The 17,067-nt window shown below is 38.0% G+C and overlaps 1 protein-coding gene across 1 annotated transcript in view; it reads left to right on the top strand.

Annotated features, from left to right (window-relative positions):
• tfap2d (transcription factor AP-2 delta (activating enhancer binding protein 2 delta)) overlaps window positions 1–17,067 on the top strand; it is a 116,567-nt gene that overhangs the window by 48,396 nt on the left and 51,104 nt on the right. Inside the window, exon 5 of the mRNA XM_060820707.1 lies at window positions 2,588–2,706. Within this exon, the coding sequence (XP_060676690.1) occupies window positions 2,588–2,706 (119 nt within the window). The remainder of the gene's footprint in view (window positions 1–2,587; window positions 2,707–17,067) is intronic.

The following is a 17,067-nucleotide window of genomic DNA, read 5'->3' as shown; positions in this document are numbered from 1 at the left end:
TCAAATTTATTGGTATAGTTTAAAGTCAAATAATTAAAAGAGAAAATACAGAAATAACTTTGCAGTAATAGTGACTGTGAAATCATGATCATTGTTATAAAACCCCACTGAGTTCACCAATGCTCTAAAATGGAGGAAAATCAGCCATCCTTATAGGATCTAGCCTATTCAACTCCAGACCTATAGCAATGTGCCAGATTCATAACTGGTGAGAGGTAATTATGGATAGGCAACAAATGCTGTTGTCACCAGCAATACCCACGTTCCTTGAAGGAATATTGAAAAAAGCTTTGGATCAATACAGCATTCAGGTCTCAGTCATGTCATTAGCTGCCAGCTTCAGGTGTTTTTGACTAGTTGATGTGTTGGATAGATTAGTTATGTTGTATGTGGATCGAGAAAATGTTTCACAAAAGGCTTGTTAGAAGAACTCAGGTTGATGGTACAAGAAGAGCATGGTTAGACACTTGCTTGATGAACAGGAAACCTAAAGGTTTTGGTCATAAGTGTTGTATAAATTAGAGGTGCATTGAGAACAGCATCCCCAAGATGCTGTTTCATTCTGTCCAATGTTTGTGATTTGAACTTTGATTTAGGGAATATAATTGCAACATTTGTCAAAATAAGAGGCACAAAAACGGGCAGGAGAACTATATATGATTTCAGGCGACCGGCTTACAGAATGATCAGAAAGATGCAACATAATACAGATATGTGTGATGTAATGCATTTTTGGAGTAACTAAATGAGGAAAACATAGTGGAATAGAAACATACTGAAGAAGACTTGTGAGTTTAAATACACCACTATATGAAAGGGAAAGATTATCTTTATAATTCAAGCCACAGAATACAAAAGTAAAGTGGTAAGGATATTGAATTTCTGTAAGGATTGTGTGATATTTCACCGTATCTATGACCAAAACGGTTTCACAGATATTTACACAATTTTTTCAGGATTTTCGTCAAAGTCATGGTGAAGGATCAAGAGAGCGACTGAGGAGCCATTTTCTAGACCACAGCTAGAATGCTATGTTTAGAACTAAATTCCTTTGCAGTGCTCAAAAGTGTGCTTTAGCTGTGAACCCAGAAAAGCATCACTGTCCTAGTTGCAGCAATCAGATATTATTCCAAACTATTTTGCACACCACGTTTTTTTCCAACCTATATTTTTCCAACAATAATATTTTCAAGTCAAAACATTTTCAGTTCTTAAGCTAATCCGATAATACTGTTGAAATAAATGCTCTATTTCAAGTGAGACAATGAACTGAAGTTGCAGTTGGAAAACAAAAGGCCTAATGGCACAGTTTAAAGGAGAGCATGGCAGTTTACCCAATGCTCTGATCAATACTTATTCCAAATAAATAACAACAAAAACTGATTCACCGTTTATTTCATTCATTACCTTGTGGACTTTGCAGTGACTATATGGCCTTTCCACAATTTCCTATTTAACAACAGGGATCAAACATGAAAATGCAAGGTACTTCCTTGTTTATACTTAGGCACTGAGGTTTGTTGCAGGTTAATGCTCATAAGGAATTGGACTGACATGGACAAAATTCATTTCACATGGAATCCTTGTAGCCAGCAGAGAGAATAGACTTCCATTCTATTAGACCGAGCTGAAAGCAAAGATCTCAGAGTTAAAAGGCCAACTCTGCACAATGCAAGCATTAATAAAGAAAATCTTTGTGAGCTATTTCTTGACCTTCACACAACTTCAACCTAAACTTGAATTTTTATTTTTATTCATTCATGTGATGTGGGTGTCTTTGGCTGGGCCAGCATTTATTATCTGCCCTTAGCTGTCCTTGACAAGTTGGTAGTAAGCTGTCTTCTGGAACTGCAGCAGTCTTCATGTTGTGGGTTGACACACACTAATTTTATTGGTAAGGAAGGTGCTATTGACAAAACCATCACAAAGCAGGCAGCTAGGGGCCTGTTTAACATTTGCTAGTCGTCAAACACATGTGGGAACAGTTTAGATCTCTTGCCCAGGTTCAAATTCCATCTGCTCCAGAGGTATAAGATAATGCATTTGAACAGGCTGATGACTAACATCTAAAAACCTACTTGAAAGGGTCTTATGGTGCAGTATTAGCATTGCCACAAGGACCAGGATGCCTGAATTGGAATCCCACCTCCAACAGATTAGTGTAATCCCACCTCTGAGCAGGCTGATTAGAAAATATCCACTATCCACCTGAAGTACTTTAGTGGTGTAATGGTAGTGTCCCTGTCACTGGGTCAGAAGACCCAAGCTGAAGTTTCACCAGCTCCAAAGATATGTCAAAATTTGTCAGACCAGTTAATTTAAAACAAAATACTGATCTTATTTTTCATGGACCCCAAAATCAGTCAAGACACATTAAAAGCTGACAGTCTATTTCTGAGAATGTTGAATGATAAAATCAGCTCCAAAGTCTTTACAGAGGCTCTCAGAGGCTGGACAAGAAAGAAATTGGCCAATTGCACATTCCAAAGCATATTTTAGCTAATATTCATCAAGTAAAGTTCTTCCTTTATGCTTCAGTGTTTTCATTGTCAATAACATTAACTTTGAATGATATTAATACTTACAGAGCAAAATCTAAGAACGGGGGACGATGTTTACGAGAAAAGCTGGACAGACTGGGACTGAACTTACCAGCTGGCAGACGAAAAGCAGCTAATGTCACCTTGCTCACCTCACTGGTTGAAGGTAAGGGCAGCGTTCAGAAAGAATGGTGCCTTTAAATTACTAATGCCAATCGTAAGTGTCCCTTTATGTTTTGAGAGTTTGTTAAGGTGTTTTGAAAGTTTTACTTCAGCAGTAGAGAGATAATTATGTGTTGAGTGCCTTGAGTGTTGAGTCTTGAGGGAAGAATAATCAGTATAGCACAGACTATAACAATAAAAATACTGGACCAAATTTTAGTCGATGAAGACTTTTTGATTCCTCCTTACATAAATCTTCCAATTGGTATATTTGGCTCATTCTTCCAGAATTGGCAAAACTATTAAGTTATTGCATTTTACTATTTTTCAGGGAAATAGAACAGATAAATATAACACTGATATGTGAAATCACAAAAGAGATGAATTCACTTAAAATTAAATAAACTAATGGTGCTAACCAAATGAAGCAAGGTGATTTAACTCCCTTCTTTTTGCATCCCCATCTTCCTTTGATTTCTCACCTCAGCAGTTGTAAAGTTTATAGATGTCTTTGATTTTTTCATTGTTTATTTATTTTTCTAATTTGCCTTTTCACCCAATGTTGACTTCTGATAAATTGAGAACAACAAGGCTGTTTCAGCTATTGTGTTACAATTTCACTTTTCCTTCTCCCTGCTCTGACACTGAAAAGCAGCTATTGAAAATGGTTCTTTTGAATATTCTCAAGTCCAGCTCTTCTGTCTTTACAATCTGCATGGTTGCAGGCAGCCAATGATATTCAATATGAGTACTTATTACACACATCTGAATTAAAACAGGAGATGAAGATTTCTGAATGCATACTCAATTGCCTGGTTTAAATGTTTTTAGATCAAATGGTAATGTTAGTTCTGATGGTTTCGTTTATTCCACATTAGTCTACTGGACTTGCCTCAATCTCTTACCAAGTGATTGCACAGACATTTTAGAACCATTTTTGCCATTTTCTTGGAATAATCTTTTGTCCTTGAAAGGTATCAGGTGTAGAAATCAGACAAGTGTAATTAAAATTCAATCGCCCATATTACCTGTGTAATAGCATGCGAATTGTTGAAAGAAAATAAATATTTTATTTAAGTTTTTATCTTGCACTCATCAGGACATTCACAGAATAAAAATTCAAAGGATACAATATGAGCGAAATGTATTAATTGGTCAGTGAGTGATTTTTGACTTGTAGAGGTGTTGCCAAGGTGAATTCACCTATTAATGCTGATTGACAGTGCACACCCAGGCCAAGTTTAAATTTTAAACAAGGCAAATTGATTCTAATTGATTAGTGCATTGCACTGAGAAATGAATGAGTGAATGTTTGTCACTTATTTTATTGTGTCGAAACAGGTACAGTGAGGGTTCTCATCCTTTCCACCTGCAAAGAACATGGTTATGTGTTTTAATATATGTAGCTTCCAGTCACTAGCATGTACACCATATTGCAAACCTGATGGAAAATCTGAATTAGTTGTCAGCATAATTCATTGCAAATTCAGAATTATCGAACAAAACAATCAAAGCCATTCTAGAGAATAATTGGATAAGCTGATCAGGTTATGTCTTAAATATATTATGCAAGCTCATCAAAAAGTCTTAAGAAGGTTACTCTTGATCCTGAAACATACCCAATCATACAAAACATACAAACATACCCATATTTCAAACAACGAAACAATCATAGATTCAATCTGCTACAGTGTAGAAGCAACAAAAGTGGTCGCTGCTGCTTACAGGCTGTTTCCATCAATTCAAAAAAATCATTCTGCCTGTCACACAAATTAGTCGTCTGGTAAATATATTTCAGTGTCATGTGATGCCAGGTCTGAAGCCATACCTCCCAAAGACTGGTAGATTGTATTAAAAAAAAGTCCCTTTCTAGATACTTTGTGTATCCAACCAACACAATTTCACAATGCACACATCTAATGTATCCGGCATTAGATGTGATTCTGCAGGTTGATAGCCTTTCTGGATGATCCTGAATATATAAGGAATTATGGTGTAGTGAGAGTGATAGTCAAATGCAGCCTTGATGTCATTGGCAGAGTGTGACATCAAGGAGCCCTTGCAAAATTCAAGTCAATGGGATTATCACTCTCCACAAAAGTAGGTGATTGCGATTGTTGGAAGTCAGTCATTTCAACTCAAGGACATCTCTGCAGAAGTTCTTCAATTTCCTAGACCCAACCAGTTTCAACTGTTTCATCAATGACCTTCTTCCATCAGAAGGTGGGATGTTCACAAAATGGTGATTGCCTAATGTTCAGCACCATTTACGACTGATGAGATACTGAAGTGGTCCATGTCCTAACGCAGCAAGACCTGGACAATGTTAAAGTTTGGGTTCACAAGTAGCAAGTTACAGTCATGTCATCTCAAGTGCCAGGCAATGACTATAGCCAATAAGAGAGAATCTAACCATTGTCCTTTGACATTCAATGGTCTCACTATTGCTGAATCCCACATTATCAACACCCCCAGTACCATTAACCAGGCACTAAACTGGAATGACCATATAAATAATGTGAGCAGATCAGAAGCTTCAAATACTGCAGCGAGTAACTCGCCACTTGACTTCCCAAAACATGTCCACCATCTACAAGGCACATGTCAGAAATGTGGTGGAACATTATCCACTTGACTGCATGGGTGCAGTTCCAACAAGACTTGTGAAGCTTGATACTATCCAGGACAAAGCAATCTGCTTGATTGGCACCACATTCACGGCAATTTTAAAGTTCTGTACTGCCAAGCATTTATTAACAGGACTGGATGAACAATTCTAAGGCTTCAGCTAAAGCTGTGAGTACTGGTGGAATTCAAAGTCAGTTCTTCAGTCTGGAATATCAAGCTAGACTTGCTGACAATAACTATGAAAATTAACATTGATTGTTGCAACAATCAAACTAGTTTACTGATGTCTTTTAGGGAAGGAGATTTGCTGTGCATGCCTAGCCACATGTGACTAAGCTTTTTGAAATGTGGTTACCTCTTAAATATCCCAGCGCTGAACTCAAAGGTAATTGAGCAAGTAATACTTCCCTTGATAGTGACACTTACATCCCATGGAACAAAAAAAGGTTCTGCTTCTCTTCACTTTTCCCTATTTCCCTCTTTCCGTACTCAGTAACAGCCATGCATACCATCCATAAGATGGACTACAGAAATTCTCGAGAGCTCTTTAGAAAGCAATTTCTTAAATATATGATCATCACTATCGAGGAGGATATTGGCAGCAGATACATGGGAATACCACCATCTGCAACTTCCCCTCACAGTCTCTCACCATCCAAATTTGGAAAGCTATTGTTGTTCTTTAGCATTGCTAAAAGGCATGTTTTCCTTTCAAATTTATGGTTTTTGTAGAATCACTGATGAGTGCAAGACAAAATGCTTCAACAAAATGTCCTTTTTCTACAATGCTCAAATCCAGTGGTATCAAATGACTACCATACCACTAATCAAACTCAAAGAGGATACCTGGTCCAAATGTATTACACCCACATATTTTAAAAAGAATCTAAGGACAAGATAGCAGTGGCATTACTCCACATATTTAATAATTCATTTAAAAATGTATAATACACAAAGAATGTTAGATTGCTCGTGTATTATTATGTTTAAGAAGTGGAACCAAGGAATTGTCAATCAGTTGACTTAACATTGAAAAAGGAAAAAGAATGGAATCCCTATGAAGGAGAGAATAGAAGAACACCTTGAAACCAAAACAAAATGAATAATCTGCATGGATTTTAGAAATGAAAGTCTTGCTTTAATGATCTGATTGATTTTTTTTCCAACAGCTAACAGCAGTAGTTGTCAAAGCTAATGCAGTGGATGCATTTTTCTTTTCTGTTTTTTCCAAAGGATCTTTAGTAATGTGCCTCATATTAGATTATAGAATAATGACAGAGAATGTTGATTGAGGGGACAAGAAGCAAAATGGATTCTTAGCTGGCTTAAAGACAGAAAATAGTCAGTGAAAGTTAAGTTATTTACAATGGCAGTGTTGAGATAGATTGTGTTTATAATTAATATTAATGGTTTGGGCTTTGGAATCAAGAATACTCTGTTTAAATTTGTGAGTGGCATTAAATTGGAATATAGTCAGCACTGAGGAGGAGCAAATTATCGAGGGCATTACTAAGTTTGAAGTATTGTCAAATAATTGGCAAGTAAAGTTCAACACAGTTGAATGAGAAGTAGTACATTTTGATAACATTAAATAGATGGAGATTAACTGGAAGGAAAGTAGAGAACAAAGACACATTTTAGGAAATGTTTTACAAGTGGGGAATCCTTCATTTTAAAAATAGGATTGAGGGACAATCTCATAGATACATTCATAATTATGATTTTTTTCACAGGAGTAGCTACAGAAAGAATGTATCCTTTTCTGGAAAAGATCATAACTACATGAGTGGCCGTGAGAATTCAAAACAAACTTGTTCACTCAAAGTTAAAAATCACACAACACCAGGTTATAGTCCAACAGGTTTAAGGCCATATGACCATAAGACATAGGAGTGGAAGTAAGTCCATTAGGCCCATCGAGTCCACTCCGCCATTCAATCATGGCTGATGGGCATTTCAACTCCACTTACCAGCATTCTCTCCGTAGCCCTTAATTCCTTGTGACATCAAGAATTTATCAATCTCGGCCTTGAAGACATTAACGTCCCAGCCTCCTCTGCACTCTGCGGCAATGAATTCCACAGGCCTACCACTCTCTGGCTGAAGAAATGTCCCCGCATTTCTGTTCTGAATTTACCCCCTCTAATTCTAAGGCTGTGTCCACGGGTCCTAGTCTCCTCACTTAACGGAAACATTTTGATAACATTAAAAGGATGGAGAGTAACTGGAAGGAAAGCAGAGAAGGAAGACACATTTTAGGAAATGATTGCATACATTCATGTAGAATTCTGAGCTCAAAAACTGCATGAATCTATGTAAAACTCTTATCTCACTTTTTAGATTAGAATCAATCTAAATATCAGGTCATAGACAGAGAACACAGGGGGCTAACACATTCAACATATTGTCTAGCTATCACCATTGTTAACAGCTAACCCGAGAATGCAACTTTAAAAAAAAAGGTTTTGTGATTTACACACGAAAGAAGTGAAACTATCACTGTATTCTAACAGATGAAAGGCTTAACAGACAATCAATGTATAATTTCAGTTTCATCACACTGCAAATTATTGCTATAAATTCTGTGTTACGATTGAGCCCTCCACTATCACCTGATGAAGGAGCGTCGCTTCGAAAGCTAGTGTGCTTCCAATTAAACCTGTTGGACTATAACCTGGTGTTGTGTGATTTTTAAACTTTGTACACCCCAGACCAACACCGGCATCTCCAAATCTTGTTCACTTAAAGTATGGTGAGAATGTGAAACTCATAACTGTTCCGACACAGGGTAAACCCCGTGCTTAATTTAAGCCAGCAACACAGAAAAAACTGATCCTGTGCAGTAATCTGTGCAAATTCGAGAGGCCAAGAGCTAGTTAAAGTAAAAAGAAAACAAATTTATTTCTTAAAGTAAAACAGAGAATAATTAACTACAACTATTTACAACTCCTTCCTCCAACCTATCTTTTACCTTCCCTTCTTTAATACTAGTCCAATAACTGCCCCCCCCCCCCCATTAAGATTTACCAACAATTCAAGTTTGCAAAATCAGCCAGCCATTGAATCTTCTATTTGGATCTTTTTCTGTGTTCTTTGTTTCTTCTCAGGGATTCTGCTTCACAGGCCACTGATCGATAAAGATATCTTTAAGAGAGCTATTCTCCAGGCACTCCGCAGATGCTGATGGCTTGGCAGTTCTCCTTCAACTGTTCAATTTTCTCTGGTCTTACACTGCCAAAGCATCGGATTATGCCATTGACATTTAAGATTGTCAATGAAATTGTCAAATTCAAACTTTATTGGAGTTTGGTATTTTTCAGGGTATAATTTAAGCTGATTGGCCTAATTTAAATTTGTTTTCGTCTTCAGGCAACCAGCTACCCTAGCTCCTGGACCACATGTTACATTATTCAGAACACTTGGTGCTGTCAGGTAGTTCTGATAGCTTTTAACTCTCTTAAAAGGTACAGTACACCCACATTTTCATAACACCTCACCTCTTAAGAAAAAAATGAACCATCATAATGAAAAGATAGTTTCATTGGTTTTCTATTCTTTAAACACATTACCTGAATATACAGATAACTTTAATATAAATTTACCTTAACTTCTTCCCATATACCCACAATATATAAAACAAACAAACAAATAAATAAATAAATAAATAAAAAATCTCATCTAAACTTATTCAGTTAAATCCATGATAATGCATCTGCGATTACATTTGAACGACCCGCAACATGTATTGTTTTTAAATTAAAAGTCTCTAACATAAGACTCCAACAAAATAGTCTCATATTCTTGTCTTTAAAGTGTTCTAAGAATGTAAATAGATTGTGCTCTGTGTACGCAACCGTCATACACATTAAAATGTTGTAAGGGCAGTACCAAATTCAATAACTCTATCGATTGTGGAATACTTCCTCTGGTGCATGTTGATCTTTTTCAAAAAGTAACCAATTGGCAGTTCAATCCCATCCTCATCTACCTGAAGGAATACAGCTCCAACTCCTATGTCACTAGCATCAATGGCAACTTTAAAAGGTTATGAAAAGCTTGTTGTAGCTAAAACCGGTGTGGTAATTAATATTGACTTCAAATGTTTGAATGCCTCCTATCTTGGTTCTGTCCACCAAGACTATGTGATTTTCTTCAGCAAATCAGTTAACGGCGGCACCATACTGCGGAAGTTTGGAACAAACTTCCGATACAGTCCAATGGGTCCTAAGAATCGAAGCACCTCTTTCTTCGAGGTTGGTCGTGGAAATTCCTCAATAGCCTTCGTCTTTGTGTTCCATGGGGTCAACCTTCCATGACTGATGTTCTGTCCTAAAAACGTCACCTCTGCTTTCGTGAATTCAGTTTTATTTAAGTTTATCACCAGTTTTGCTTCTCGTCATTTAAAGAGTCCTGCCAACTGTACCATGTGATCTTTCCAGGACTTACTAAAGGTCATTGCATCGTCCAAATACACTGCACAGTTTATTAACCCAGGCACAATTCTATTCATGAGTCTTTGGAATTTGGCGGGTGTGCACTTCATTCCAAGGAGCATCACTTTAAACTGATACAGCCCATTTGGGGTTACAAACACAGAAACTTCTTTCACCATCTCTGATAAAGGTACCTGCATTAAATCCAACTTGGTGATGTAACTGGTTTATCTGATTTTCTCAATACAGTTGTCTAATCTAGGAATTGGATATGAGTCCAATTTTGTAACAGTGTTGATCTTCCGATAATCCATCAGAATCGTTCAGTTCCACCCAGTTTGTGAACTAAGACAATCGGCGAACTCGACTCGCTTTGGCTTGGTTTGTTGATGTCCCTGTCAAGCATGGCCTCCACCTCCATCTGGACCTGTCTGGCTTTAAAAGGGTTAAACCGATAGGGGTGTTGCTTTATCGGAGCAGTATTCCCAAGTCTACTTCACTAGCATTAGTCCTCCCATCTGATTCTTACATATGTCCTTATATTGCAGTAACAAATCTTTCAACTGTGTTCTATGCTCCTGAGACAGATAGCTTACTAACCCAACCAACTCCTCAAGGACTCCTTCATTTCTAAATCTACTTTGAGACACATCAAAATCCATATCATCTGGATTTGATTCCTCACTCTACGGTGCAGTAACTAACATCTGTTTCTCCAGTTCTTTCTCTCTAGTATAATACAGTTTCAACATGCTCACATGGCATACTCGATACTTTTTTTTTCTATGTGGCAACTTTACTGGATAGTTCACCTGTCTCAACTTTTTCTCAATTTCATAGAGACCATTAAACCTGGATTTGAAGGGATCTCCTATCACTGATAACAGGACTAACACGTCTGAGTCTCAGAGCTTTTATCTGCAACCTGTTTCGTTCCATACTGTGCCCTCTTTAGGTGCTGTTTAGCTAACTCGCCTACTCAATTTAGTCTCTTCCTCACCTCCGATACATAATCTAAATGTAAGATCTCTGACTTTCGTCCTGTCAATTTTTAAAAATTAATTTCAAAGAGTCTTTCACTTCATGACCGAATATTAGCTCAAAGGGGGTGAACTAAGTAGATTCATTTGGGTTATCTCTAATGGCAAATAATACAAATAGGATACCTTTATCCCAATCAGTCAAGTGGTCCGGACAGTACGCTCTCAACATGGTCTTCAAGGTCTGATGCCACCTTTCTAAAGCTCTCTGGGATTCAGGATGATACACACTGGATTTAAAGTGCTGCATATCTAAGCTATCCATAACCTCCTTCAATAGCCTAACAGTAAAATTTGACCCTTGGTCCAACTGGATCTCTCTGGGTAGCGCATGCTGTGTGAAGAAAGCTACTAACTCCTCTACTACCTTTTTTGCCTTGCTACTCCATAATGGAATTACCTCTGGAAACCTGGTAGACACCTCCATTATGGTTAACAAGTACTGGTTTCCATTTTTAGTTCTCGGGAGGGAAGCTACACAATCAAATATAACCCGTGTGAAAGGTTCTTCAAAATGCAGAAATTGGTAACAAAGGTGCTGGTTTTACTACCAACTGTGGCTTACCTATCATTTGGCAAGTATGGAATGTACGGCAAAACTTAACCACATTCTTGCGCATTCCAGGCCAATAAAAATGTTTTTGTACCTTAGCCTGAATCTTCTGTACTCCTCGGTGGCTTCCTGCAGGTAGTTCATGTGCTACCTGGAACACTTGCTGTCTGTATGCTACTGGCAATACAATCTGTGCATTTTGGCCCATTTCTTCTCTGCACTAACCTGCCAAGGTCTCCATTTCCGTCTTAGGATTCTATCTTTCAGATAATAACTCTCCAGAATATTCTCTGCCACATTTTTGGAGTACACATCCACATGCATATCTTTTATTACCTTGTCTTGCTGTTGCAAGTTTCTTAGTCTTTCAGGTGTAAACACTTCTATCTGACCTTCTGCCTGTTCAGGTTTTTCTGCACCAATATGTCAAATGGGGAATCCACTAACTAAACCTTAATTCCTTCATCTTTCTCTTTACTTTTCGCTTTGTGCTGTGAATTATGTTAGTGGGATCACAGTTTGGGAGAATACCAGGATATTTCTGTTTTACCTCCTTGGTTTCTTGGTCATTCTTGGGCTTCTCCACAATAAGGGGTGTCACTTCCACCTTGGATCTTACCAAATCATTCCTAAGATAAAACTGAATTCCTGGAACTGACACTCTGTCAACTATTCCCACTGTAAATTCTCCAGTCTTGAGTTGACACTCCAACCTGATCTTACATAGGGGAGCACTAAATTTTTATCTATCTATCCCACAAATTACCACACTCTTGGGTAAAAGATCAGGAAGAGTGCATATTCGCTCATCCCTTACTATCAGCGACTAGTTAGCTCCTGTATGTTGTAAAATTACGTCTTTTCCTTCTCACCCTGTTCTTTCTGAGTAAAGTTTACCCACAGGGCCAATTCTTTGGAGAGATCAGGTACTAACTCCATACCCAGCCACTGCTTAGGCTGTGCATTCTCCTGCAGCTCCTTGGCTCTTCTTGAGGTCTCCTTTACGACCTTCACTAATGCCACTGGTGTAGTTTCTTTTATCACATCTTTTCCCACAGCACCTTTCTTTAATGACCTGCACTGTGACTTTACGTGTCCCTCCTTCTGGCAGTGAAAACACCTGTTTCCAGTGCCCTTCTGCAATTTTCTGTGTCCTATTCCATTACAGTGAAAACACCTGAGGCCTTTCACCTCCTGTCCACCCTCTTGGACTTTGTTTTTATCCTACGGTAATTTCATATCAATGCTCTCTATTCTTGGCTTCATAGTGTAGGATCTCCCCTTCTCCCAAGTTCTGTCCCTTACAAGTTGAAATTCTAGGTAAAAACAATGACTGCAGATGCTGGAAACCAGATTCTAGATTAGAGTGGTGCTAGAAAAGCACAGCCATTCAGGCAGCATCCGAGGAGCAGGAAAATCAGGATGAATTTCTGGCCGGAAGCTTGTCTCATGCACCAAAATGTACTCAACTGCTAATTTTGCTGCCCTTCTCACTTCCTGAACTTCCTGTTCCTCCACGTGGATTCTTACTATCTTTGGAAGTGAATTTTTAAACTCTTCCAGCAGAATAATCTCTCAGAGCCTTAAAAGTCCTATCTATTTTCAAAGCATGCACCCATCGATCAAAATGATTATGTTTAATTCTTTCAAATTCAACATAAGTCTGACCTGGTTCTTTCTTTGTGTTTCTGAACCACTCTCTATATGCTTCTGGTACCAATTCATAAGCACTTAAAATAGCCTGTTTAACCTCTACATAATCTCTTGACACCTCATCTGTCAGCGTGGCAAATACCTCACTAGCTCTGCCTACCAGTTTAGTCTGAACTAGCATTACCCATCAATCGTCGGACCACTTATCTGCCTCACCAATTTTTCAAATGAAATAAAGAAGGCTTCAATGTATTTCTCATCAAAATGTGTCAGAGTTTTGATATATTTGTATATATAATGACCTTCTGTTTTAATCTCCATCCTGTTAACTTGACTTTGCTGACTAAGTTGCAACTTCTCAAGTTCAAATTCTCTTCCTTTCTCTCTCTTCTCTCTCCTTTTCTTCTCTCTCTCTTTGCTCAGCTTAGAACCTTCTCTCACTCTCTCTCTCTTTCCTCTCTTCTTTGTATCTTTCTCTCTCCCTCTCTTTGTTTATCTTCTAATTCCATTTTCCTCTATTGTAATTTAAGTTTTTCTACCTGTACTGCACTGTCTGTTTCTCTGACACACCTAAGTGTTTGAGTAACTCGCTTACAATTTCAGCTTTACAACTTCAGCTAATCAGTCTTTGGTTAAACCCAAATCTAACTTATTTGCTAATTCTAAAAGTACGGCCTTTTTCTTTCCTTCTAAACTTTCTTGGCAAATTTGAGAATCATCTTCAAATCCAAGAACCCCTTTAGCAATTTTCAGAGCCATTTCTCGCACTTTTAATTTAATCAACCACAAGTCACCAAAATTAAACAAATTGTCTCACCTACATTTTATTTAAAGATCGAGGACACTAACCTGCAAGAGTTTAAATCTGCTGGGATTTTTTGTACCCCTAAATCTATTCAAATCTGTTAAACCTGTTCATATCCAGACCATGAGCCCCCAAACTGTTCTGACACGGGGTAAACTCCCGTGCTTAATTTAAACCAACAACACAGAAAAGATTTAACCTGTGCAGTAATCTGTGAAAATTCAAGAGGCCAAGAACTAGTTAAAGTAAAAATTAACAATTTTATTTCTTCAAGTATAACAGAGAATAATTAACTAACAACTATTTACAACTCCTTCCTCTAACCTAACTCCTACCTCCCCTTCTTTAACACTAGTCCAATAATCCCTCCCCCCCCATTAAGATTTGCCAAAAAAAATCAAGTTTGTAAAACCAACCAGCCATCATATCTTCTATTTGGATCTTCCTCTGAGTTCTTTGTTTCTTCTCAGGGATTCTGCTTCACAGGCCATTGATTGATAAAGGTATCTTTAAGGGAGCTATTCTCCAGGCGGTCTGCAGATGTCATTGGCTTCGCAGTTCTCCTTCAACTGTTCAATTTTCCCCAGCCTTATACCCCAAAGCAGGATTGTATCATTGACTTTTAAGCTTGTCAATATACTAAATTCAAACTTGATTGGAGTTTGGTATTTTTCAGGGTATAATTTAAACTGATTGGCCTAATTCAAATTTGTTTTCATCTCCAGGCAACCCAGCTACTCTAGCTGCCAGACCACATATAACATTGTATATTATTCAAAACACTTGGTGCTGGCAGGTAGTTCTGTTAGCTTTTAACTCTCCTAAAGGTACAGTACACCCATGTTTTCACAACGCTACCACGGCATGGGTGAAACAGTGTAGATTCAATCAGGGGAAAATAGACAAGCATATGTGAGGGAGAAGGGAACAGAGAGTTAAGCTGATAAATATGGATGAGGAAAGATGTAAAGACATTGGAGTCGAGCAACATTGATTCATTGAACTGAGTCAATAGATACAATGAATGGAATTTTCCTCTCCATAGAGATGACAAAAGAAATGGGGAGAAGGGAAAGCAGTTGACAAAGTTACACCTGGTGAGATACATGTCCCATTCATTACAACATAATCAATTAAAATGAGGCAAGAACATCTGTTGGGGACTTTCCTGATTTGCACCAATCGAAGCCTTAAGTGTGTAATTAATAACCACTTAAGGGCCTCAACTCTCACTATCTGAATAGTGTAGCCTCTCTGCAGACAAGGAAGGTGGTCAGTTTTTGACTGGGAAACCTGTCCGTCAGATTACTGGTGCATGGCCTTCAATCATACCATTCAAGGGTATATCAGAGGGATGATTAGGGGAAAAGGCATGTGAAAGCATCTTATTCTCTTTGCCCTTGCCATTCCTCTCTCCACAACCCCCATCCTATTAGGAAAAAACACTTCTTGCAATTGGAATGTCCTACACTACCACCCTTAACCCCCACCCTCACCCTCACCCTAGGAGTTAACCTTGACCAGTGTTCTTTAGGAACTAAAGGTTTTCAGTCTCTGCTCAGCCAGTAGCTCGTGCAGATCTGGAATGCCAGTGTTGAGGCCTGTGATATGCTGAGAAACCCCCTAAGTTCTGCATTCCAGCTCTTAATGAGCCGATTGCCACATGATAGCTCAGGTTATCGAGAGGACGAGCTAGTGTGGTAATTGAAAACAGGCCCTCTTTCACACTTTGTTGCAAAAAAGGAAACTCATGTAATATGTAATCCTATGTAAGTTGTCAACTTCACTGTCAAACCTGACCCAAATGCATCAAGATCTCTTCAAGATGCCAAATATTATGCACAAATTCTGTGAATTTCTTCCTTTGACATCCACTCCCAGTGCATCAACTGTTCTCATCTTTATGTGCTGTTGTGTTATGAATAGTCTGTTTCATACTACGCTTCTTGGTTAAGTATGGAGACAAGAAAAACAAGTATAAGCTAAGTATGTGGTCTGAGTAATGAGTAATAGGCTATGTGTATAAAATAGGAAAAGTAAACCATTCAAGCCTCCAGGACAAAAGACCAGAGAAGTCACAAGAAATGTAGAAACTTGCAAAATATGTTAAATTCTATATTAAAGGTACAAATTTATAATTAATAACCAAACATATTTTGAATTTCAGCTCTAAAATGGTCTTGATGGAGCCATGGTACTATGCCTTTTTCCCTCTGTAACTTCCTGCTGTGAATGTGGTGATTGTAAAGTCCCTTCTATGGCTGGGATCTAATGCCAGGAAATGAAGAAAATGCATCATAAAATATAATGTCTATTAGGGTTCCATAGCAACCCTGGATGAAGGGGCATTGATACACTGGTGATATCTAACATTTCTGATGCCCTTTGCAGAATTTAAAATTGATGAAAAGACAGTTGTACCTTGCAAATGGTTATGGACGTCACTGGTGCCCAGCTATGCTATTGTAAGTTAGTTTTTCTCCGCGCCCAACTAATTTCAAGATTGCTGGCAAAGGATGCCTATCATTACTCACTTGAGATAATCAAATGCCCGGATGCTAAATATGAAGTGCATAAATGCACAGATGTAGATGGCAGAATGCTTACCTTGCTGCACTTCTGCTGTTGGGCCAGGAATATACAAATCTTTAGATTGATTGAGCCACAATATGAAACATAAATCTAGTGGAAGAATAATCATTGGTTACTGTGAGCATTAAAACTCTCGAGAATAAGAGTTACCATGAAATTAAAGGCAATAAAATTGTTGAAACAGTAATTAATTGATGTGGTGGCAGTGTTAGGACATCAGATATTAGCTTTTACAGGCTAAGTAGTTATTTTTCACCCTGACATTCTGACATTCACATTATTTTCGAAAGTAATGTCAAATATGTGTTAAAACGTCCCTGAGATTTCCTGCTGCTGAATGCTGACTGTCATTGTAACCAATTTATTCCTTTGCACTGGCAATGGTAAATTTATGGTAAAGCAATAACATCATTAAAGTAAGTCAAGTAAAAGGGATTTTCCTTCTATAAACATTATGGGTGAAATTTTCTGCTCCCTTGCATGTTGTGAACAATGATGAGAAAGATGGGACAATATGGTGAAAACTGAAATATCAGATTCTCATCAAGAAAATAATTCTACTGAGGGTGTAAGTGGCAAGTTTTGGATCTGCTAGTGAGCTGTGACATTATTTCAATGCATTTATATCGCATTATTGGCTAAACCTATTAAATTTCTGTAT

Source organism: Hemiscyllium ocellatum, chromosome 3 (genome assembly GCF_020745735.1).
Source record: "Hemiscyllium ocellatum isolate sHemOce1 chromosome 3, sHemOce1.pat.X.cur, whole genome shotgun sequence".
NCBI lineage: Eukaryota > Metazoa > Chordata > Chondrichthyes > Orectolobiformes > Hemiscylliidae > Hemiscyllium > Hemiscyllium ocellatum.
This window is presented reverse-complemented; position numbering and strand designations above follow the sequence as displayed.